The sequence below is a fragment of the Phyllopteryx taeniolatus genome, chromosome 7, assembly GCF_024500385.1.
Source record: "Phyllopteryx taeniolatus isolate TA_2022b chromosome 7, UOR_Ptae_1.2, whole genome shotgun sequence".
Classification (NCBI taxonomy): domain Eukaryota; kingdom Metazoa; phylum Chordata; class Actinopteri; order Syngnathiformes; family Syngnathidae; genus Phyllopteryx; species Phyllopteryx taeniolatus.
The window spans coordinates 6664156-6688071 of NC_084508.1; the positions used below are offsets into that span (position 1 = coordinate 6664156).

Here is a 23916-nt window from a genome sequence, read left to right on the forward strand (position 1 = left end):
ACCCCGTTACAGATGGGAGTCTTTAACAGATGTGCTACGCCTGCGAGTTAATTGGGAGTCCCTGTTATTGCTCTGCAAGATCACCTTGCTGGAACGGCGAGCTAAGCAGGAATAGGGGGAGGACGATGATGACGTTGATGATGATTGGTTGTATGCTAAGCAGGCCTGTTGGGGACGTGCGGCCGTGACCTTCGTGCGGCATTAGCCTGAATGTGGACGCGGCTAAACGAGCGCGGGCCATAAAAAGGCGCCCGCCGGGTTTGTAAAACGCAACGTTAACGGTCGTTAAAAGGCGTCCTTCCGCCACCTTGAACATCGGAAAAGATCGAAATTGCACGAGAAAAGATCCGAAAACAATAAATAAAGGACGCGGCGCTCCCCCGATCACATTCTCTCGTGCAATGTACTCAACATGATGAATGTGATAGTTGCTTGCAAGTTATTAACTCACTCACTCCCTGCCGGCCGTTTTCAAAGCAGACTTCGCCATATTGCCGGCCGTTTTGCACCGATGCGTTGTGTGACAATATAAACACGGAATCAGAAGAAAACGTTTCTTTCTTGCTTTTTCCGTTCTGTAGTAATCAGCAGTAGACAATGGGTCGGTTTCTGACCAAAAAGTGGAGAAAACGAGCTTTATGTGGGAAAGAAACATCAAGGTGACTTTGACGCTGACCGTTTTTGCTTTCGTGACACCTCAAAGTAGAAAACTAACAAAAAAAGACTCCATGTATTTTTTCAATATACAGCTAAGAACCCACCGTGAGCGACGCTGTCTCACCCAATGGTTCGAGTTGGCTTTTTTTTTTTTTTTTTTTTTTTTTTCCCCCCTTTCTTTTTCATTCACTCCATGAACTCCATCTTTTGTCACGACGGCGCCACACACTTTCTACTGCCTAAAGTGAAACATTCTCCGTTTGCGCCACACATACTCAGTTCGAGCGCGGCGTGCCAAAACTTGTCCGACTTCCAAATGAACAAAACAAAACAAAAAGTAATCCATAGAGTGAAAAGAAAAAGACCACGGAACTAACGATCATGTGCTCCTGTGCGACGTACTTTGAATGATTCGTGCGAACATTACTCGGCGGTTATTAACGACGACAGCCGAGGCGGCGCAGTAGCAAACTCAAGGGCTTACCTGCATGCCCTCCTGTCCCGAGATGCCCACGCCGACGTCAGCTACCTGGATCATACTGACATCATTGGCTCCGTCGCCTACAAAAATCAAATGTCAAAGTCAAGTTTTTTGAAATGGCCTTCATTTTTGACTTGGCTTTTGATGTGGTTGCCTGTGACTTTATTTGTTCGTCTGACCTACTTTGGTGATATTATTCCTACGAATGCATATTGAAGTAACAGTACTTGTGTACCACTTATGGGCTAGTCTACCCACCTGTGTCTTTTGGAAATGGACTTCATTTTTCACTTGGCTTTCGATGTTTAGTTTTTGGTTTGACTTACTTTAGTGATAGTATATTAATACACAGTACTTTGTGTAACACCTACGGCTAGTCTACCCACCTTTTGTCTTTCTTTAAATTGACTTAATAGTGAGGGCAAAGAGCGTACTCGAATGTGTCCCTTAATCTGGGTATCAATGATATGGAACAAATGCAATCATAGGGTTTTGCATAGCTGCTCACCTATGGCCAGCGTCATGACTTTGAGCTTGTCGCGCACCAGCTTGACCACCATGCTCTTCTGCAGCGGCGTGGACCGGCAGCACAGCACCGAGCGGCAGCTGCGCGCCACCGCCAGGAACTTGTCCTCCAGGCTCCGGTCCAGGGCGTAAGCCAGGGTGCGGCCGTCGATGACCAGGCCGAGCCGGTGCACGGCGGCGTGGGAGGACGACCAGAGCGGGTGAGGAGGAGGAGACGGGTAGACGCGGAAGGGGGCGAGGTCGGCGCCGAAGGCCTTGGCCGAGCCGCACAGGAATTTGGCCTGGATGTAGTGTAAACTCTCCTCGAGAAGCAGGGAGCAAGCCTCCTGGTTCAACACAGACAGGCGCAGTCGGGATGAAAAGCTGAAACAAAACCAACCCGCTTCACATCTGGAAGCCACGTGCTTTACTTAAAAAGGGCCTGACTGAACAGAGACAGTTATTACAGCACAGGTTTTTGGTTTTACCAAGTGCTGAAAGTAGATGAAGGGGGCTTCACAAGGACACAAAGAATAAACCAAATGACACCAAAAAAATTAAGGAAATGACAAAAAAAAAAAAATGGAGTCACAAAAAGTAAAAAATAAATAAATAAATATGAAAGAAACCCCATCAAAAAGGAAATAAATCAAGACAAAAACAAAAGTCCCAAAAAAGGGAAAGCTTGAAGTAGTTGAAAGAAACATCCTCCATTTTTCACTTTATTTGTTGTGACTTCATTTTTGGGATTTCCTTTTGGGTGACACTTTATAATGCTGTTTGTCTTTGTTTTTGATATTTTATTTCAGACTTTTTTTAAGTTGAATTTTATTATTATTTTTTTTTTAAATTGCTTCATTTTACCGTATTCGTTTTGATGTTTCTGTCATTTTTGGTCACTTTTCTTTTCATTGTTTCTTTATTTCACTTATTTTTAGTGTCCTTTTGCATTTTTTAATTACCGTCAGATTTTGTGACTTACTTTTTTATATTTCCATCATTTTTTTGTGACTGTTTTTTGTTCTAATCATTTTTTGTGTGTCATTTTGCCCATTTGTTTTGTATTTCCCCTTCAGTTTTTGTGACTTAACTATTAATGTTTCAAAGATTTTGTTTGTCATGTTCTTATGTCCCCCTTCATTGTGTTGTTGCAGAACAAAAGTGAAGACAAGACTTTGCCAAGATCCTAAACCCAAAGCTAACCTATTCCCCAGCTCACCATGGAGTCCGCATTGAGAGTCAGGATCTCCTCTTCAGGGTCCAGCAGTTTGCATGCGTACGCGATGTTGACGGCCGTTTCCTGCTTGTCGCCCGTCAGCACCCAGATCTGCAGGCCGGCCTTCCGCAGGGCGTCGATGGTTTCGGGCACGCCGTCCTGCAGCCGGTCCTCGATTCCCGTCGCGCCTGCGAGTCAAATATTTTTTTACCACAAATAAATAATAATAGATATTTGAAATAATATATAACAAAACATTATCATAAATGCTTTGTATTTTATGGCATGTATAAATGACTGCCGTAATTTCTCGTGTATAATGCGCAATTCCCCCCCCCCCCCAAAAAATGGTCAAAAGGCAATCGTGTGCATTATACATAGGTATAGGGGCAAACGGAAACAACTTTCACATTTTATAGATATATGCCGCCATCTAGAACATGTAAAGAAAAAGCTTTACATGTTCATTCCAAAATGCCATCGCCACCCAAAGGTTATGAGAAAGGTGTATACTTTCATTCTAATATGCCACAGCCACCTAGTGGTTATAAAAAAGCTGTAGCCTACATTTTCATTCCAATATGACAAGGGTACGTATGACTGCATATATGTACAGTTGTGCTCATAAGTTTACATACCCTGGCAGAATTTGTGAAATAGTTTATATATATATTTTTTTATATGTGACTGATGACTGAACAACAACCATCATACATTTTTTTTATGGTTATATTTTGTTTAATGATAATGCTTTTCTGAAATGCTTGACCGTCTAATTTGAATCCATTAGTTTAATGGATTTTAATGGATTTCATTGCATGACTTCTTTACCAAAAGGCCTTCATGCAACACATTGAAAACGGGGCATTTCTAAATGTAAAAAAAAAACCACCATGAACTGTCAAAGTCACCCATCTAAGAGGTGGTGGGCAGGATCAGGGATGTGATTGGTTGACGCCGGCGCCGCAATTAACAATTTGAGTGAATACGGCCTCCGTTATGAGTAAGAATTTACCCAGGAGCTGAAGGTTGGTCTCCAGACGCAGGGCCGACTCGAACAGCAGCTCCTCGCGTCCCTGGATGGCCGTCTCGGCCTCCAGGTGGCGCTGCAGCCAGCATGCGTACTCCTCCTTGCTCAGAACCTGGCAGGGTGCAAATGAGAGCAAAGAATTGGATGGGAGCAAATTAACACAAATAAGAGGAGGTGGAAAGAAAGCTGTTTTATTCCATATCCAGCTTAAGTCCTCACTAGTAAGACAATTTACACTAGTAGAACGACTGTGTTGCACTAGTAATGTATTTTCTACTACTCGTTCTACTAGTGTACTGCATTGTCGTACTAGTGAGGACAAACGGCGTACTAGAACATGGAGCTCCAGCTGGATAGCTTTCCGTAGACATGTTTTACGGCCACAGTGTTTTCGCACTGGCGTCAATCAGCCATGTGGGGAAAATGGCACAGATTGCGGCTGAGCGAGTCACCGAGAATGCCGCCACGTCGGCCGGGCGGCATCATCTGCTGCCACTTCCAACACTGGAGCGGAATTACCTTTTTGGCAATGCAAAGCGTGCGGAGGCCATCGGCGGCGTACTGGTTCAGGTAGTTCTGCGTCCTGTAGATGATCTTTTTCTGCCGTTTTCCCTTGGAGTTACCTTGGAAACCCGCGGGGAAGAACAGGAAGAGAAGGAAGACGCCGATGAGATTGGCAGGAGAGCCTTGACACGTCGGTGCCGCGTTTGGATGCTCACCAACGCCATCTGTGTTCACACCTCAAACGCCGACCGCGGTGTCACGGAACTCGCGGCTCGGCAAAGCGTGCCCACCGAGCATTAACATTATCAAGAATCCTCTATTTGTTTTATGTTGTAATAATCAAATATGGCTCTTGATAAAAAAAAAAAAAAATGTCGGCCCGCCCCTGCTGTAACTTGCTTCACGGCACAAACACCCGACGAGGTTTCCTCTCAATTACGCTCTGAAGGGTTTTAACATGATCCAATATTGTGTGTTTTCTCCGTGGGGAGCTGCACATGATCGGTAGTCTCGTGTCTCCCAGGCGGGAATGTCATAACGCCACAGCTTGCAGGCACTGATAAGCGGTCAGCCATATTAAGAAGGATTAGCATACCCTCGTTATCTTTATTAACCTTTGTCTAAATGTTTCCTTTAAAACATTTGGACAACCTTTGGAAGAGCGACGGAAAGGATAACGCTTCGGAAAAGAAAGGACATACTAAGTGATCATCTGTGAAAAAGGAAATTAGGTCAGAAGCCTGCAGAAATATGTTGTCTGCCTCATCAAAGAAAGATACAACCAAAACTAATTGGGAGAGCTTTCAAAACACCCAAAGGACATCTCCAAAAATACATTGGGGCAAGTCCATCTCCAGACCTAAACCCTAAAGAGCATTTCAAATAGGGTTGAGGCTATCAAATATTTTTAGGACCAATTATTCCACTGAACATCCCATCAATTATTTGAGTCCTTGCATAAAAATAGATTGTGCCTTATTAAACAAGAATACTGATTAAAAAAAAAACTTTAAAAAAAATGCAGCTGCAGGTATTATAGTAGCTTTTAACACAGCTTGAGACTCTGCCCCTGTTTTGGTGTCTTATCTCAATTTATTTGGGTTTTCACTTTGTGATTGTTTCTAAATTATGTTGTCTAAAATTGTCATATGTTCGATACGTATTTCTGTTCCTATTTTCAGCTGCGGGTGGTCTTAAAGTGAAATTAAATTCATTTCTGTTGAGAGTTATTCTAATAATAAATGCAGCCCAAATTTAAAGCGCACTGTCAAAACAGAGGAAAGAAAGTCAATCTCCAGACTTAAAGCCAGTAGAGCATGCATTTAAAACACATTGGCAAAACAACATCAAGAGAAAGAAGTAGAAGGCTTTAGACGGACTGTCAATTCCCAGACTTAAAGCCAGTAGAGCATGCATTTAAAACATATTGGCAAAACAACATCAAGAGAAAGAAGTAGAAGGCTTTAGACGGACTGTCAATTCCCAGACTTTAACCCTATAGAGCAGGGGTGCCCAATACGTCGATCGCGATCTACCAGTCAATCGCAAAGGTAGTGTGGGTAGATCGCGTCATGCAGAAGTACACAGACGGCCATGCGCTGGCGCACACAACGGCGCCTTCCTTTCAAGCTAGTGAGTTATCATTTCATTTAGAAACTAAACTTAAGGTGTAAAAATGTGTGAGGGCGCTGAAAGCGTACCACTTCCATACGGAATGGGAGGAGGACTATTTTTTTTACGATGTCATTTTCGAAGTGCGTTTGCCTCATCTGCCTGTCCAACATCGCTGTTCCGAAAAAAGGAAACACGGAGCGGCATTTTCGGACCGTGCGCTAAAAATCACAATTGACTTCCCAATTGTCCGGGCAGCAATCATTTTTCATGCAGCGAACTTCGAGAGCAAAGGCAGCCACTGGCAAGAAATCCTTTCAAGATGGCGCGATGGTGAAAGAGGCAGCGGACTCGTTGTTCCAAGACTTGAAAAACAAAGCGGAAATACTGTCCTCGATCAGAGCTATCAAGACTGACAGTCACACGGCGCTGTGAAACCATAGCCGAGGATCTGACCCAGCAACTTTGGAAGGATATTGCAACCTGCGAGTGCTTCTCACTGCAGCTGGACGAGTCTACGGACGTGAGGGACACAGCGCGGTTGTGCATTTTTATTCGGATGGTGTTTTCTGATATGACGGCAAAAGAGGAGTTGTTAACGGTCCTAACCATGAAAGAACACACTCGAGGAGAGGACATATTTCAGTCTTTGAAAAACTTTATTGAGGAAACTCAGTTCCCAGTGTTCAAATTGTTGTCCATCAACACGGATGGAGCACCTGCGATGGTTGCCCGCTTGAATGGACTTATTGCCAAGTGCGGGGAGGACGAGTGCGCTCCCGGACTTCCTTAATTACCACCGCATAATACACCAACAAGCACTAAAATAATGGATTTCGCAACGAAGATCGCCTGCTCTATTCGCGCCAGATCTCTTCAAAAACGGCTTTTCCGTGCGCATCTGGATAACGCTGGCGGTGACTACTCTGAGTTGCCGTCGCAAACCGATGTCAGATGGCTTAGTCGAGGGAAATTCCTGCAAAGATTTCGAGACCTCGGTCCGGATATTAAGGTTTTTCTCACTGAAGTGAAACATGCAGAATATAGCCAATTAAATGACCAGTGGCTGCTGGGCTTGGCATTTTTAACTGATCTGAGCAACATGCTGAATTAACCGAACTGCAAGGAGCTGCAAGGAAAAGATAAAACCGTGATCAATATGATCAGCTCAATTCATGCTTTCAATGTGCTACCTTTTTCAGGAAGATGGCAAAAACACTCTTTGACCTAAATTCTACCGTAGTAGAGGAGGAGATTTTGACATTGAGCTGAAGTCCAAAGCTCATGGACAGTTCTGGTGCTTACTCACAGAGGAGAAGTACCCCAACATGAGGAAATGTGCAACCCGTTTGACTGCATTATTCAGCTCAACTTATTTATGTGAGTCAGCCTTTTCTCACATGAAGATCATCAAGTCCAAGTACCGTTCCACCATGACTGATGATCATTTGGAAGTGTGCTTGAGGCTAGCTGTCAGCAGCTACTGTCCGGATTATGCATCTCTAGCGGATTCCATTCAGTGCAAGTCATCAGCGTAAGGTAAGGACAAAAAAATTGTCGTGCTCAGCAATATGGGTTCACACAGTTATGCAAGGTACACTACCATATATGGTTCATGGAAACAAATCTCAATATATTTATAAATAAATGTATGTTTTACAATTTTATAGTAAGTAGATCATTTTGACTTGGTCATTTTGTAGGTAAAAGTGTGGGCACCTCTGCTATAGAGCACGCATTTAAAACATACTGCCAAAACAACAACAGGGGCAATAAGTGAAAAGTTTTCGACCGGCCAAGTCGAGCTCCAAATTTCAACCCCATAGAACATGCATTATACCCGCTCAAGAGGCAAATGACGAAGAAAAAGGAATTTAGCTTTTAAAGGTCGTTTAGTGATTCGCTGATCTGACGTCATGGCGCGCCCTCGGCAAGCGTCAGCCCAGCGACACTGAACCACTTTCCCGCCGTGTGAATGGCGCCATTATGAAGTGACCGCCTGGCCAGGAGCGCGCACTGGCTCTGCGTTCTAATTGGATGCCAGCGCCCGACGTTGAAACACAGTAGTCAGTGTTGTGCGTTGCATTAAGGGCTCTTGACTGGAAGGAGGTGGGCGGATGATGGGATAACCTCTGGTAACGGGAGACGCCCTCTCGGGCTTTTACCGAAGTGGAACATTATGTGACCGAGACGCTATTCCACATAATGCACAACCAAAACAGGACATACGGGGGGGTGTCAGCAAAGTTCCAGGACCAGGACTCTTTCTGAGACGAGGCGAGAGTGAATGGCACGACAACTCGTGGCTGCTTCACAATGACAACGCGCCTCATCACGGTGCCCTGAGCATCCGACACTTTGTGGTCTGTGCTGGAGCAACCTTCCAAACCACTCGTGATTCCCCCCCGCCCCCCTACTTTCCCCAAGCTCAACAGCCAGCTGCACTCTCATTCGCTGACGGACGCGTCACTCACCAGCAGAGGCCCCGCCCTTTAAAGCCGTACAAATTCAAAGTCACAAACACTACAATGTAGAATGTGAGTACGAGTGAACAAAAATAATACCCGCACCTCACATGCACTTCGTTATTGTAATATGTGTTGGTATTGGAGGTGCAACAATGTATTAATCGACAACTAAACGATTAACAAATGATTCTGACTAAACTGAATCAGTCAATTTACGACTGTGCATTTTCTGCACTGTCAATTATGAAGTATAGCCAGAAGAATAATCGATTGCAATCAAAGAAATATGAGTTGAGTTGAAGCCCAAGTCGGTATCGGATTTCATGAAGTTCACTGCCCCCCAACTCGTAGCGGAATGTCTGCAGTAAATCAAATACAATGAATAGAGCAACAAGTCCAAAGAAAAACAACATCTTTCAATATTTTCCATTTGGATAGGTTGGGCTTAATGTGGGAATACAGTATTTTATTGGTTGCATTTGTGCTGGGCAGCTTTGTGATTGATGGCTCTCTACTCGCTCTCTAATATCAGTAGTTTCATATCACCTTATAACACCTGCGTGTTTGCCAGTGATTGTCAAATGGCATGCTGGGAAGTAGCCAAGTGTTCTGTGCAACGGTGTGCGAGGTCTCTTTTGTATGCCTGGAATAAAAACATCCCCAATAGGACAATAAATAGAACAATGATCTGAAATCACAGACGGGGGGGATCAACTATAAAAGCAGGCTGTGATTTTTATTTGATTTGTTTAAATAGTTTCAAGCTGTCTGGGAATGGCACGCTTTAAAAATGGCTTCCGTGATTTTAGTGGAAAGCCTTGCGTTTTAGATTTAGATTCATTTCCGAGTTCTTATTTTTCCCCTTTTTCTTTTCCCTGCTGTTTTCTATTTTTTTCCGGTCACTTTCCCCTTTATTCTTTCATTGATTTAATTTGGCCTGTTTCATTTAGTCTTTTTTGTTTTTCTTCTATGATGGATTTTCCCCCTTTTCTTTCCTTTTGTGAGGATTTGTTCTAATGCGATTTTTGGATTTGGATCATCATTTGGATCTTTTTTTCTTTATCCTATTTTTGCAAGGGAAGCATTAGCCTGTGCGGGAATGGTGCGCTTAAGAAACAGCAAACCTCATTTCAGTGGAAAGCCTTGAGTTGTGGCATAAAATTGCTGTGGATTTAGCTTCCACTTTTTAAAATGTGTTTTCTCTCTATTAAAAATGTTAATCTTTAATTTCCCTTTTATTCTTTCATTGATTTCATTTGGTCGTTTTTCATTTTCATATTTTTTGCTGGTTTTCTCCTTTTTTCGATTATGGATTCCTTTGACTCTTTTACAAAAAAAAAAAAAAAAAAAATCATTAAAATTTGGGATTTGTCCATTCCATATTTATCCTATTTGTTTTCCGCTTTTTCTATTTTTTGTCATTTTTTTCTTTTTCCCTTCTGAAACCATTTTCCTTTTTTTTTTTTTTTAAATGTTTATTTATCCCACCTTACGTTTTGGAGATTTGTTTTGTATTCAGATTTAAGATTTATAATTTCCATCTTCCCCTCTCCCCCTTCTTTTTTCATTCATTAATTTTTTTTTAAACATCTTACATAACTTTTTAGTTGGAAAGGCTTTGGTTGTGGCACAACGGCGTTAGGGGTGGGTGAGGAGGCTGCAGCGCTACAACAACAAAGACCCCGCTTAAGGCAAACAGTTTCCCACAAGACACAGTAAGTCACATACCACAACTGCTGGTGTTACTAACATGAGACGTCAGTGAAGAACACTACTCTGTTTTGCCCCACAAATAAATGCACCACTGCAGGACTTCTCAACGGTGACAGCATTTACCACCGAAGAGGCGCCTTCTAATAACTGAGCACACGGTGTGATGGCGAACATCAATAGTCAACCCAAAATGTAGTAGACGTTAAAAAACCTTGAAGATAGAAAAAAGCTGCACTACAGGATGATGGTCAACCTCCAATTTGTTCGGACTTTAGACTGATCACTATACCTTCGTTAACTAGAACAAGAAAGACGGTTATTTTCCCATAATTCGCACTTTTTTTCCCAATTTCCTATTTTTATCTGCAGAGGATAGGGACCAACCCCTTCCGCAAATAGTCAAACCCCATGAGAAATTGCTTAACAATGCCACAAGATGCTAGCAAAGCACTTTTTTAGATTAGACAAGGCTATGGCCCAATCAAATGAAGCTCTCCATTCCCTTCTACATACCAAGACGCCACAAGATGGCGCCGAAGCAATATTTGAGATGAGAAACGGCTTTGGCCTGCGAGCACAAGTGAAGTGTGTTTTTCAGGAAAATAACGGAGGCTGGGTTCCCCCACAAACATTTGCGAATAGGCAAATTTGCGGGGGTTTACTGTACTGCTTTTCTAACGACCATTAGTTGCCTATTACTTTTGAAGATGCATTGTGGGATATAAACACATACATCATGAAATAAGGGAGAACCTACACTTAGGATGCAAACTCAATATAGTGGATACGAGGTGGCTTTGAAACAGCAACTGTAGCTAGCCTACAGAAAAAACAACTCTTCCTAATAGTCAACCAGCAGCTTATACAGCACAAAAGACAAAATATGCTTTCGTCCTACCTATGTTGGGGGATTTGATGAGATCCATGATGACAGAGTCAGCACCTTTGGTGTAGACGGTGATCTGGTCCGTGAGCGGGTGTTTCACCACCACAGACATGCGTTTCCTGGTGGAGTCGAATCCCAAAGTGTGCAGCAGCTCAAAGTTCAGCTTGCCCAGGTGGGGGAGGTCCACCGTCACCTGGTCCGGGAGCCGCCCGACGAGGGAGCACTTGTAGGCCCTGGCGGCGTACACCAGCGCCGCCTCGTCCGGAGACTCGGCCTCGTAGCGCAGGTCCGCGCCCTCGGGGTTCCTCGCTTTCCCGTCGTACGCGGGCGGCACGGGGCTGAAGGCGTGAGCCGACACCGCCGGCGCCGCCGCCTCCTCCTCCTCCAGCTTGGTGAGGGTGCTCTCGGCAGAGGGGGAGGACAGCAAGCTGGAGCAGCCCTTGGTGGAGGAACGGTTGGTGGCGAGGCTTGATGAGCTGCCGCTGTTGGAGCCCGAGGTCAGGCGGCTCGGCGTGAAGCGTTTGATGAAGTCTTCGATGGTCTTGACCGGGGACTTGAGCTCGAACCTCATCCGGACCTGGAGGACACACACTCGACGTCATGCTCCACCCATATTTGATGGTGTTTAGCTTTGCAAATTCTAATCGGAGCCCTGGCATTCACCGCAAAATGGCTACTGAGTGACAAACAGCTGTTTCCAAACAAAATGGTGGACTTACTGTTCAATTTCGGGCAGGGATCCATGGGCGCTACAGAGTGTGTTTTAGGGCATCATCCATTTTCATCAGTGAGCATTCAGAGTTTTTGTCATCAAAATACAGAAAAGAGACGCCATTTTTTTTTTTTTTTTTACTGTTAGTGCCAAACAACATTTGCATATAACCTTTTTCCTTTTTGCCGGTCCCTTTCCCCCCTTGAGGCGGCGCAGTACAATAGTGGAGCCGAGTGACTGACCATGCGGCCTCCTGGCATCCAGACTTATCACATACATGCATCTTGAACCTATAAATCATTCAGGTGAAGCCACAAGGGCATGCTAACCAAACGGTGAACAATCACAGTGGCATAAAAAAGGACAAAGCAAGCGAAAAAAAAGCATGCGGTTGATATTTCCTCATAATATCAACAATCTGATTAGATGGCGAGACAAGCGAGCTGGTTCACGCTGTGGGGAGGAGAGGATATCACCTCTGACCGGGACAACCACACCCATTAAAAAACAAATCACGGATACACAACTGAGAGCAGGCGAAAGCACATCAAACAAAAACCGGGAGAGCAAACACTGTAGGTTTAAATAACATGCTTCTCTCAAAATATGGACACATCTTGCATGTTATTCAGACAAAAGAAAAGAAAAAAATCTATGTGATGTCTCTATACTGCAGTTGTTTGGCATTTCTTTCTTCTGTACATTAGAAAAAAAGTAGTTTGTCCACATCCTCCTCTGTCTGGGAAAAAAAAAAACGAATTGGCAGCCTGTCAAGTGCATGGGGGGCTGTGGAGGACGAAGGGGGATAAAGGGGACAATGAAGGAAAGTGGAAGACAATGGAGGACAGTGGTGACCAAACAAAGGCCAAAATGGAGCAAACTGCTACACTCCTGCAGTATGGCACGCGCAGTAGACGTCTGCTGAAGTTACCTTGTGCCGGGGCTGGTCGGGGGAGGACACCACCACCGTGTTGCAGAGGGTCAGGGCGATGAAAAAATCCATGATGTCGTCGAGGTCAGAGGGCAGCTGCGACATGGACTGGCTGTGGAAGCGCATGAAGTCCATCTGACTGCCGCATTCGTTGACTTTGTCCATCAGCTGAGGGTCGGGCGTGACGTCCTTCTCCTGCACCACAAAAGGGGAAAAAATGGGGATTGGAGGACAAGGGAAGAAAGAAGGGGGCAAAATGTGGAGGACGCGGGACGCTGAAGGAAAAACAGTGAAGGACACAGATTGTCAGTGGAGGACATCAGGGGTTGAGTGTCGGAGAGTGGAGGCAGTAAGTGACAGCACGGGACAAAATATGGAGGAAAGTAATGGACAAACAGACTTGAAGACAGTTTAGGCCAGTGGAGCAAATTGAAGGACAATGAAGGTTAGTGGACGACCGGACCATGGGGCTGCTGAAGGCCGTGTGCTTGGACAGGATGCTGGCCCTCTTGGCCTCAGCCCTGCTGCCCGTCCTGCGGTGGGATTTGGTGCTGTGGGAGCGCAGCACCACCTTGACGCTGTGGTGGCTGCCCACGCTGTCTCGCCTGGGCAGCGTCCCAGCGTGAGACGTGCAGTCCTCCTCCTCCGAGTCCACCTCCTGGTACATGGCCAGTCTTCTTGCTGGAGGACAACAATAGCACAATTCATGACAACATCACACCTTCTTCTTCCAGCTAGCAAAAACTGTCATGGCACCACAAGTAACCCTTCTATGTCATTAGACCAAGGCTGAGTGATTGATTGAATTAAGGGGGTCAATGGATTCAATGAGTTTTTAAATCTGATTTAAACATAGGCGGCACAGTGGGCAACTTTTTAGCACATCTGCCTCACAGTTCTGAGGACCGGGGTCACAATGCCGGCCCCGCCTGTGTGGAGTTGGCATGTTCTCCTTGTGCCTGCGTGGGTTTTCTCCGGGTACTCTGGTTTCCTCCCACATCCCACAAACGCGCATGCTAGGTTAATTGATGACTCTAAATTGCCCGTAGGTGTGAATGTGAGTGCGAAGGGTTGTTTGTTTATCTGTGCCCTGCGATTGGCTGGCGACCAGTTTAGGGTGTACCACGCCTCTCGCCCGAAGATAGCTGGGATAGGCTGCAGCCCGCCCGCGAGCCTAGTGAGGATAAGCGGTACGGCAAATGGAATTAAACATATATAGAAATAATGACATTAATGGGTCTTTTGTTTACAAAGATTCTGAATTGGTCAATAAGCACGCTGTGTTTTCTAAGTGTGTTCGTCTCACCATTGGCGTCGTGAGAGTACTCCACGCCCGCCACAGTGCAGCGTCGGAACACCATCTTGTTGTCTGTGAGCGTGCCCGTCTTGTCGGAGAAGATGTACTGCATCTGCCCGAGGTCCTCTGTGATGTTTAGGGCGCGGCACTGAAGGTGGGAGTCGCTCTCTTCGTCATATAGCTCAGTGTCCTGGTGGATGAAGTACACCTGGCAGATCTTCACGATCTCGATGGACACGAACAGTGAGATGGGTATCAGCACCTGGGGGACAATAAGCAAAAAGCTATGGCTAAAGAGCTTAAAAAATCTAATAAATGTTGGCAGAAACTGTGGCTAAAGAGCTAAAAGAGCTGGCTAAAAGTCACGGCTAAAGGACAAAAAAGTTGTCTAAACGCTATGGCTAAAAAGATACAGTTGTTAGCAAAAATCAGTGACTAAACTGCTGCAAAGTTATGGCTAAAGAACTACGAGAGTAGGCTGAATGCTATGCCAAAAGCAATGGCTGAACAGCGAAAATAGTTGGCTAAAATCTACGGGTAAAGAGCTAAAAACGCTGGATGAAGCCCATAGGTAAAAGTACAATAGTTAGCAGAAAGGAACGGCTAAGCAGCTAAAATAGTTGCCAAAAATTTATGGCTGAAGAGTTAAAACATAGGCTAAAAGCGGCGTGCTGGAGCCTATCCCAGCTATCTTCAGGCGAGAGGCGGGGTACACCCTGAACTGGTCGCACGCCAATGACAGGGCACATATAAACAAACAACCCTTCGCACTCACATTCACACCTACGGGCAATTTAGAGTCTTCAATTAACCTACCATGCGTGGTTTTGGGATGTGGGAGGAAACCGGAGTGCCCGGAGAAAAGCCACCCAGGCACGGGGAGAACATGCAAACTCCACACAGGCGAGGCCAGATTTGAAACTGGGTCCTTAGAACTGTGAGGCAGATGTGCTAACCAGTCGACCACCGTGCCGTCAAAAGAGCTACAATAAATTGCAAAAAAAACAATGGCTTAGAGGTACAATAGCAAAAAACAATGGCTAAAAAGCTAAAAACAGAAATGGCTAACGGAGTAGCAAAAAGCATAAAACCTAATGCTAAATGCTAAACATGCTAACCTAAGCCAAGTGTGACATACAAATTGTTAGGTAAACAACATCAGCACTTAGCAACTGCTGCTAACGTGAAGGCCTCTAAGAACAGTGCTTGTATTTGAAAGGTCAACAAAAAGTCATGTGTTGTCACAAAGAAATGTCAGAGTGGGGGGTGGAATCTCCATCCGCAAATATTTGTTTGTGCACATAAACCCAAACTTTGAATCTGGCCAGCACAGGGTGACATTTTTTTGTTTGGTTGGCGTGTCAGCAAACAGGAAAAAGACAAACAATACAACCTGACAGTATACAGAAGCATCAGCCCATCTGTTTGTGTTATTTGACAACAAAGAGCTAGCTAGCTAGTTGCTGAATGGGTTGGCTGGCAAATGCTTATCACTTGGCTCGATTGGACTCCCAGTGATAATTACCTGTTTTTTACCGAACAAAAGGATGGATCTGGCTCTTTGACTGGCGTTTTACAGTACAGTCCACTGTTTTTTAGCTAGTCGCCGACTGGTTAGCTGGAATACTTTTGTACAGATATTGAGTAGCTGTTTGTGAAAAAAGGACTTTGACTTGGCTTTCCTGTGAGTGGTGTCGTATATTTGAGTCAGTATCTTGCAGTAACTGCTAGTGATCTGGCTGCTATCTGGTTAGCTGACATATGCTCGTCACTTGGGTTGACTGGACTGCCGTGCTAGCTTCTCATGCTGACGAGAGTCAGTATGCTAGTCACATGTGAACAAAAGGTAGGGTCGGTGTTTCATACCTGGAAGACGATAATCATGGTGAGGAAGAGATAGATGGCCGACAAAACGGGCGACAAGTCTTTACCCTCCGGACTGAGGACGTCAAAAACGGGCCTCTTATCTCCGTACTGAAACACCCACAGCCCGTGACCTGCAGTAAGAAGAGCATAACATCACTTTCTGTTTCCTCCCCCCCATTGCCGTTAGCTTCATGGGACTCTCGGCCCCAAGGTGGTATCGACCAGCTTTTTGTCAACCAAAGGACATTAGAGCTTCTATAACTGGTTTCATGCTTGAAAGCTGCTTCCGTTACCAGCTTTATTTTAATGGGCTTCTACTTCCTGTTTTTGTTCCCAATTCCTATTGGCGTGCTAGAACTCTCATCTGGAACGATCAGGTCTCGACCAAATTATGTCAACAAAAACACTTAGATTTGGGTTTGTGGTAACTGGTGTTGTGAAAAAACTGTTTATTCTGTTACCAGTTTTATTCTGGTGGGTTTGGTGAGTTTTTACTTCCTGTTTTCGTTCCCAATCCCAATTGGCTTGATTGGACTCTCAACCAGAACACTTATCGTCCAACATTTTGTAAACAAAGGATATGAATCTGTTGTAACTGGTGTGAATAAATGTTGATTCCGTTGTTTTTATTCCGCTGGGTTTCTACTTGCTGTTTTTTGTTCCCCATTCCAGTTGGCTTGATAGTACTCTCAGCTGCAGACCAACGTTTTTGTCAACAAAAGACAGATTTAGAAAACAAGAATGTGCGTCTCTGTGTGCACGTGTACTGGAGTGTTTGTTGCATTGCACTGTCACGCACCAACAGCAGCAAAGGAGCACATGACCAACAGGATGATGACACACCAGAAGACGTCCACGTTCATCTGTCTCTCCAGTTTGCTGCGCTTGTAGCGAGGCCCGTTGTTGTTAAGCATGGCTTTGGTCTCGTGACCTGCAGACACACACACACACACACACACACACGGTCACTAACGTCCAGACAGTGCGAGGCGCCGCTGTGGGCGTGTCTCTCACCGGCGTAAATGACGATGCCCACCGCCTCCTCCGTGTTGCGGATGGTGCAGCCCCTCAGCAGCAGGTTGTCCTTGTAAAGTGCGTCTCGTCGGCCACTCCGGTGGATTCTGCCAGAATGAATCAAAGTCAATGGTGGACACAACAGCAAAAAAAAAAAAAAAAAAACAATTAGGTTCCAATATCGGTTTATTTTGTCGTAAATACACAGCGTATAAAGCCACCAAATGCTACATTTGTGTTCGTCTCTTATTTCTTCTTGTCTCTTACTGTATGTACTCCTTCTACATAGTGCTCCCAATTGTTCTGAATGAGACACCGCATAATGAAAATGCAACGCAAGTGAAATGTGTGGTAAGACTATTGGAAGAACATGCAGTTCGTTGTTAAAATGTCAGTGACGGCAGGTTGTTGCTCTACTGGGAACCCAAATCAGGTCAATTACATGACAGCGGCCACGTCGACCATTTGCCTGTTCTGCACTTCCGCTGGCAAAGGGGACGTTTGGACTTCAAAAGGAAAACAACCGACTGATGGCCTGGGCGTGTGAAGATTTATGGTTTGACACCGTTAAGCACCATCCTGCCCAACCCAGTGGCAGAATGTCATAGAGGACAGCGTCCATTTATAGAGCCAAAACCGCTCCCACTAAAAACCAGAGCGGTCATTCTTCCTTCAGCCGAAGAGAGAGTCCTCATATCAGCGCAACTTTCCTGAGAAACCAGTCAAGTGGGCGATTCTCGGCTCCTTGAGAGACTTTCACGTGGCGCTTTTTTGAGGCTCCTTTACACTCCCAACACTTCCAAAAAAGAATAATCCATAAGAACACCACCACCGCACTTTTTCTTTGGCTTTTTGTCTTACAGCGTTATCAGGTAAACATGGAAAAACAACAGAATAATGAGGAAAAAGCATAACATATTAAATACAAATGGGGAAAAAAAAGAAAACCTTGAAAGTATTGAGTGAGATCGTAAACCTTATTAAAAACGTAAACCAAGTTAAAAGATAAAACCAGTTTAAACAATAGTTCAGAGGAAACGTTTGTCAAAATGTAAAACAGTAAAGTGCAAACAGTAAAAAAAACTTAAGGAAAATGTGAACAAGTAAAAAAAATCATGAATCCTACATTTCCCAGAATTCAACAGACTTCATCAGGAACAACAAACACATCGCCCACGTGACAAGCTACGATACTCACATGTAGCCTCGGAATCGGTTCAAGTCGTTGTTGGGCTTCTCGCACTCGATAATGCTGTCGTACTTGGACGGGTCGAAGTCGCAGTCCTGCAAACCCGGCCACTTCATTAGGCACGCCTGCGCCATTGTCGTCTCATTCCGGCGACGGGAAGTGACGTGGGCTCACCAGGTCAAAGAAGCTGCGCACCACCTGCCGCTGCTTGAGGTTGGTCTCGCCGTCCAGCGTGGCCGTCTCGATGTGACACAGCCGGTCGGGGTCGCTGGAGCTCAGCAGCAGAACGTCGGCCGGCAGGATCTCGTTGCAGCGCAGCCGGATGAAGTCGCCCACGTGCACCTCCTTCCAGAACTTTTCCACGTAGCGCCGCTCTGTCCTGCCGGCCAAGGCAAAAAAAACGAATTAGCAACCGACACCAGCTTCACCGAGCGACATGAAATTGGGCAAACATGTCAATCATAACAGGACGCTGAGCTGCACTGTATTTGTTTACAACATTGACACCTTACTTAAGTGCAACACATTTACACTTGCTGTCCCTTACTTAATATGTTTCCTGTGGGAATTTGGAGAGGAATATTATGCATTGACAAATCTGAATATGAATCCATTGTATCGATCGAGTCAATGCGCTAAAGAATAACGGCCTAAGTATAGTTCACTTTTAGTTATCTTTGTAGTACAACGCGTGCATATAATCTTGTAGGTTAATTAGCATAATTCCATCACTGGATGATGTAACAATGGTGCTCAGCATTCTAAGCAGCAAAAAAAACAATGGCAACTAAAACCTGGGGGAGGCGTTGACGTAGCTTTAGAGAGACGTCTTTGTGTCAGGTTCACGTGTAAGAAAAAAAGAAATATTCTATTTTTAGTCTTCATTATAATAGAATGAGTTCACACTGTTCTGATGGGAGAAGAATTCACACGCATACGGACTCATTTCATAGCTAACAAGCCCTAGAGAAGTTGCTCATTTTCAATTACATCGATGAATTCAGACAACAGATGTACTCACTCTCGCAACATACCCAGTTAGCTTAGTGTCGCACTCAGCTGACAAATATGCACCGTGACCAATGAATTGACGCATGTTAATCAGCAGAGCACATGATTTTTGTCATCTTTGACCAGTGGAACCGCAGTGTACACCGCCGCCACATAGCAAAGTCGCTGAGAATATCTCGCCGACTCTTTGCTTTGTCATGTCTGTGGTGGCGAATGACTTTGAGGACGCATAAATACAATCAAAGCGTTCATTCGACGGGAGGTTCCATTGTAAATACTGAGCACGTACTTACTAAAGTCTGCTAGCTTAATGCTAGCACATAATTGGAAAACTTCATGAACGGGCTAATGAATCTATGTTGTGGTCTTCCGACACTTTCAGCAACATATTTGAACCCAAAAAGTAGAGCAAGGCATATATTCTTTATCCTCTGCAAAGAAGGACTACTATTACTCTGGCTTACTGACAGACAGCATAAGGAGCAGCACAATGTCCATTGAATTGAAGCAAAAACGGTTTCATTTCTTTACATTTCATAATGTCATAACAACGTGTTTTGATAAATTACGATTATATTACTGTCATTTAATTTGTGGGGTTCTACTGCATACAAATGTGTAACTACACAGTGGTTCAATGCACTCAAGTAACGTACAGATATCTGAAAAATCTACTTGGGTACGGTCAAAAAGCACTTTGTTACTTCCACCACTGGCAAAAAGAACATCGGGGTGTTGTTTAAACACAATTTTGTATTCAAAATAAAAACAGCAAGGCTTTATGTGCATGCATGTACTGTAATATATGTTCATATATTTTAGCCATAGTACAATAATACCGATAACTGTGATCATTTTTGGTCATTTCATCTCTAGTTTCGACCGATGAAATGAGGATCCTGTGAAGGTTCAGACTGAGTTCACTGCAAAACAGACCCAGTCCGAAGACCACACGCTCCTCCTCCAGGTGGACCCAAAGCGAGAGCTTGTTTGCTTCACATTGGAGTTCCATCAACAAGAGCCAAGTGTTTACGCATTGTAAACTTCACTCGATGCTCGCAAGTCCACGTTTACTCCCAATCCCCGCCGGGCTTAACCGCTCAAGCGGGAGGACGAGCGCAAACATCAACGCTTCTAATATCGCCACTTTTTTGTAAATATTAGCATTTCGGGACAGAAGCAGGAACTTCCTGCCACGTATGCGGCACCATCACCTAGATGGAGCTGCATGAGAGAAGGACTTAAAGAGTCAAAACACAGAGCCTTTTGACCGCTGTGAATTATGCTCTGTATGCCTCACGCCACAGCCACGCTTTTCATTAGCGCAGGAAAACCGCACAAAACACAGGCGGACGACACACAAGGACAGCGGACACTTTATTAGGCACATACAGTTCGGCCTTCTTTACAAAGCACTTTTGATGATACACACTTACTGTATCTATCCATCTAGGCGTGGCTATACTGACAGCTGTTTTGATTAGACACCTGGCAGTATGATGAAAAGTGCATATGGGGACATTTAAAAGTGTCAAAGCTATTACACAAAGCATTTGAAGTGCTATTTGAATTAAACCGGTCGAAAAATAGCTTGAAAGGTGGATATTACGGAAATTTAGCAGCCGTGCAAAGGGTAAATACCATTTGTGAACTAAAAAAAAACATTTTTTTTAATAAATAGAGTTTGTTTAATTTGTTCATAAAATATACCATAACAAGGTAGGTTCTATACTTTGAATTCACAAAAGTGATTACAAAATTAGGTACTTTTAAAACTGATGTAAATAGTTGTTCAAAGGTGGGTGAAGCCAATGTGCTAACTTAACAACTGTGATTTTGTGAATGGAGTTCAAGTTTTTTATTTGCTAATTCAAAAAAACATGCCAACAAATTGTAGAATTAAAATTAAAACATACCATAACAATGTATTTGGGAAACGTTAACTTTGCCAAAGTGATGTTAGAAAACAAGATACTTTTAAAACGGATATAAAAAAATAGATTCAAACGTTGGTATCGGGAACTTTTTGCAACTTTTATGCTACCATCCAAAGGGTGCCAAATTAAAAACCGTGATTTGGTTAACGGAATTCAAGTTTTGTATTTGTTAAAAAAGACAAGCAAACAAATTGCACGTTGGAAATGTCAACTTGACAAAAGTTACAACTTGCTATTAGATTTTTAAAAATTCATCAGTAGTCGAAGCCAACGTGTTAACTTAGAAAGTGATTTTTCTTAATGGAGTTCAAGTGTTACATTTTTTTTATTCAAATATACCAAAAACATTTTTTGTGTGTGTATGCGGCCTTCGATTGGCCGGCGACCAGTACAGGGTGTACTCTACCTCTGCCTAAACTCGGCTGGGATAGGCGCCAGCGCACCTGCGGTAAAGGGATGGACGGACAAAGTTCAAATTCTGGTCAGTATGTAATTTGCCAACAAAACAAATAATGACTTTTTTTTTTTTTTTTTTACATAAATCACAACTTGATGTTGGAAAATAAGGTAATGTTGACCCCCCCTAAAAAAAAAGTGATGTAAAAGGTGAAGCCAAGGTGCTAACGTCAAAACATTGATGATGTTCATGGAGTTCAAGTTACAGTGCCCATTTCAACTTTATAAAAGTGGCGCGACTTGCTGTTATAAAATAACAGATTATAAGATACTTTTGAAACTGAACTAAATGATGGGCACCATGCAAAGGGTAAAGGTCGCCTCTCAACTGAAAAACTGTTTGCATTGTGTGTTTTTTTTTTTTTTTTTTAAATGTAGCAAAAAAAAAAAAGTGCATGCTGGAAATATAAACTAAACAAAAGTCTCGACTTACTGTTAGAAAATAAGAAAAAAAATAATATTTGTTTTTATTTTTTCATTTTTAAACTGACAGCTGTAAAGCCCATGTGTCAACTTGAAAACATCAATTTTGTTAATGGGGGGGTCAAAGCTTTGAATTTCCCCGACCCAAAATTGCAAATGTTGGAAATGTAAACTCGGTCACAATCGCGATGTTCGAAAACTGCTCAAAGGAAGACTTTGGAGGATGGTTTCAATGGACTTTTTGTTACTCGCCTGCTGTAGACCAGACAGTCCATGTGGTTGATCTCCTTGTCGGACCTGTGTCTCCGGTAGTCCTCCCACAGGTCCTTGATGGCCGTGACCGACAGGATGAAGACCACCGGGGCGAGGGCGAGCTCGGGCTGGAAGGCGTTGACCACCGGCACGAAGTTGAGCAGCGCGATGAAGACAAAGTAAACATTGGCGAAGCGGTGGAACTGCTCGAAGAGATTCTTGGGCAGGAAGGAGAGCAGCGTGTACTTGGTGGTCTTGATTTTGTTGTCGGCGTAATGTCGGTTGGGCTCGTCGTCGTCGTCGTCCTCGCCGTGGATGTTGGCGCGGACGCTGCGGGTTTTACTCTCTTTTTTGCTTTTCTTCTTCTTCCGCGGCCTCAGTTTGGCTTTGGACGCGGCGGTGGCGGCTCCTTCGCGGCTCGCCATTGCCGACCGAGACGTCTTGGTTTTTTTTGGGGGGGGGGGCGGCGGTGGGGAAGCGACGGACGCCACAACTTTTCTCTTCACAGCTCGAGCTAGCGGCTAGGTGATCATTCTTTCCCCCGCCCTGGTTCGGGGTTTTACTTTCTTCGCGAAAACAGCTCCTTTTCATCCATGTCCTCACTCCGCCCGCCCGGAGGACAACTTTTAGCTTGTTTGGGGCTTCTCCACTTTTTTTTCTTTTTTTTTTCCACTTCGGGAAGGATGCTGACTTTTGCCCGCCCCAGCTCATCGATCTACAAGCTACCTGGATGCGGCTAACGGGCTAGCATAACTCGTAGACTTCAATGAGCTAACCTGTTCGCATTAGCTTGTGTAGATCGTCATTGTTGGCTGGAAACGTGAGATCCGAGCCCCGCCGCCCCTGAGCCCAGCCCGGCCCGGCCCGACTGCCCCCGCGAGTGCCACGCGGTGTATTCCCGGAGTTGCCGTTCCTGTCCACAGGAAGTTAGCGAGCATGTTTTCCGACGAGAGGTGGAGGATGGAAGAAATTAGCTATATATATTAAAAAAAGAGGGTTATTTAACTACGGGGACACATTGAGTTCAGTGTGCGGATTTCAAAGTAATTTCCCCCCCATAAATGGATGGATGGAGGAAATACAGGTGTGCCTCGAGATACGAGTCACTCGATTTACGAGTTTTTTGTTTGTTTGTTTTTTTAATATCAACTTCGGCAGCAATCGAGCCATAATAATGTACAGTACAGTAGTTTGGCCTACATTTGGTATGTTACTAACATTTTCAAAATACGTGTATGTCAAAAAAGACGATATCTTGGGTAGAGGAGTACGGTGGTAAGAATCTGATACGGATTAAGGATTTGATGCCACTTTTTATGTCGCAAATCGGCTCCAATTTTCTTGTCCGGAAATCAGTGTAAATCATGAGGAAATTTGAGACCAAAACACCTGAATCACGTCCATTCAGTTTGAATTACGTGAACGTGTGATTTTGGACGCCCTAATCGCGGAACATTTTCGTCTTTGTCAGAACCACGGAAAATCTCAACTGAATTGAAAATGTCAAAAGTCAGGTCGTAAAGGGATTTCCCCACAACGTAATCTGAAAAGAACAAGTATTAATTTGTGCGAAACAATGAGAAAACCTGATGTTGGTGGACCTCCGCTAAATCCACGTGCCCGAAATCTGGCACAGTGAAGTGGAAAGAAAATGGCGGCCGTTTTTCTGGATTTAGTAACATAACCTACCTGCACAGAAAAGATTTTAGAACCGAGGTTAGCCCAGCAAAGCTTTCAGGGACCGTCTCCGCGGATCAA

General features: G+C 44.3%; 1 protein-coding gene across 1 annotated transcript in view; it reads right to left on the bottom strand.

Annotated features, from left to right (window-relative positions):
- Positions 1–23316, bottom strand: part of atp10a (ATPase phospholipid transporting 10A) — a 29680-nt gene extending 6364 nt beyond the window's left edge. Inside the window, exons 1-15 of the mRNA XM_061778613.1 lie at positions 22159–23316; positions 18254–18458; positions 18089–18174; positions 16891–16997; positions 16676–16807; positions 15877–16007; positions 14020–14272; positions 13177–13394; positions 12714–12908; positions 11083–11647; positions 4408–4511; positions 3874–4000; positions 2862–3046; positions 1647–1989; positions 1142–1218 (exon numbers count right to left, since the gene is read on the bottom strand). Coding sequence (XP_061634597.1) covers positions 1142–1218; positions 1647–1989; positions 2862–3046; positions 3874–4000; positions 4408–4511; positions 11083–11647; positions 12714–12908; positions 13177–13394; positions 14020–14272; positions 15877–16007; positions 16676–16807; positions 16891–16997; positions 18089–18174; positions 18254–18458; positions 22159–22583 — 3153 coding nt within the window. The 5' untranslated portion in view covers positions 22584–23316. The remainder of the gene's footprint in view (positions 1–1141; positions 1219–1646; positions 1990–2861; positions 3047–3873; positions 4001–4407; positions 4512–11082; positions 11648–12713; positions 12909–13176; positions 13395–14019; positions 14273–15876; positions 16008–16675; positions 16808–16890; positions 16998–18088; positions 18175–18253; positions 18459–22158) is intronic.
- Positions 23317–23916: the final 600 nt, after the last annotated feature.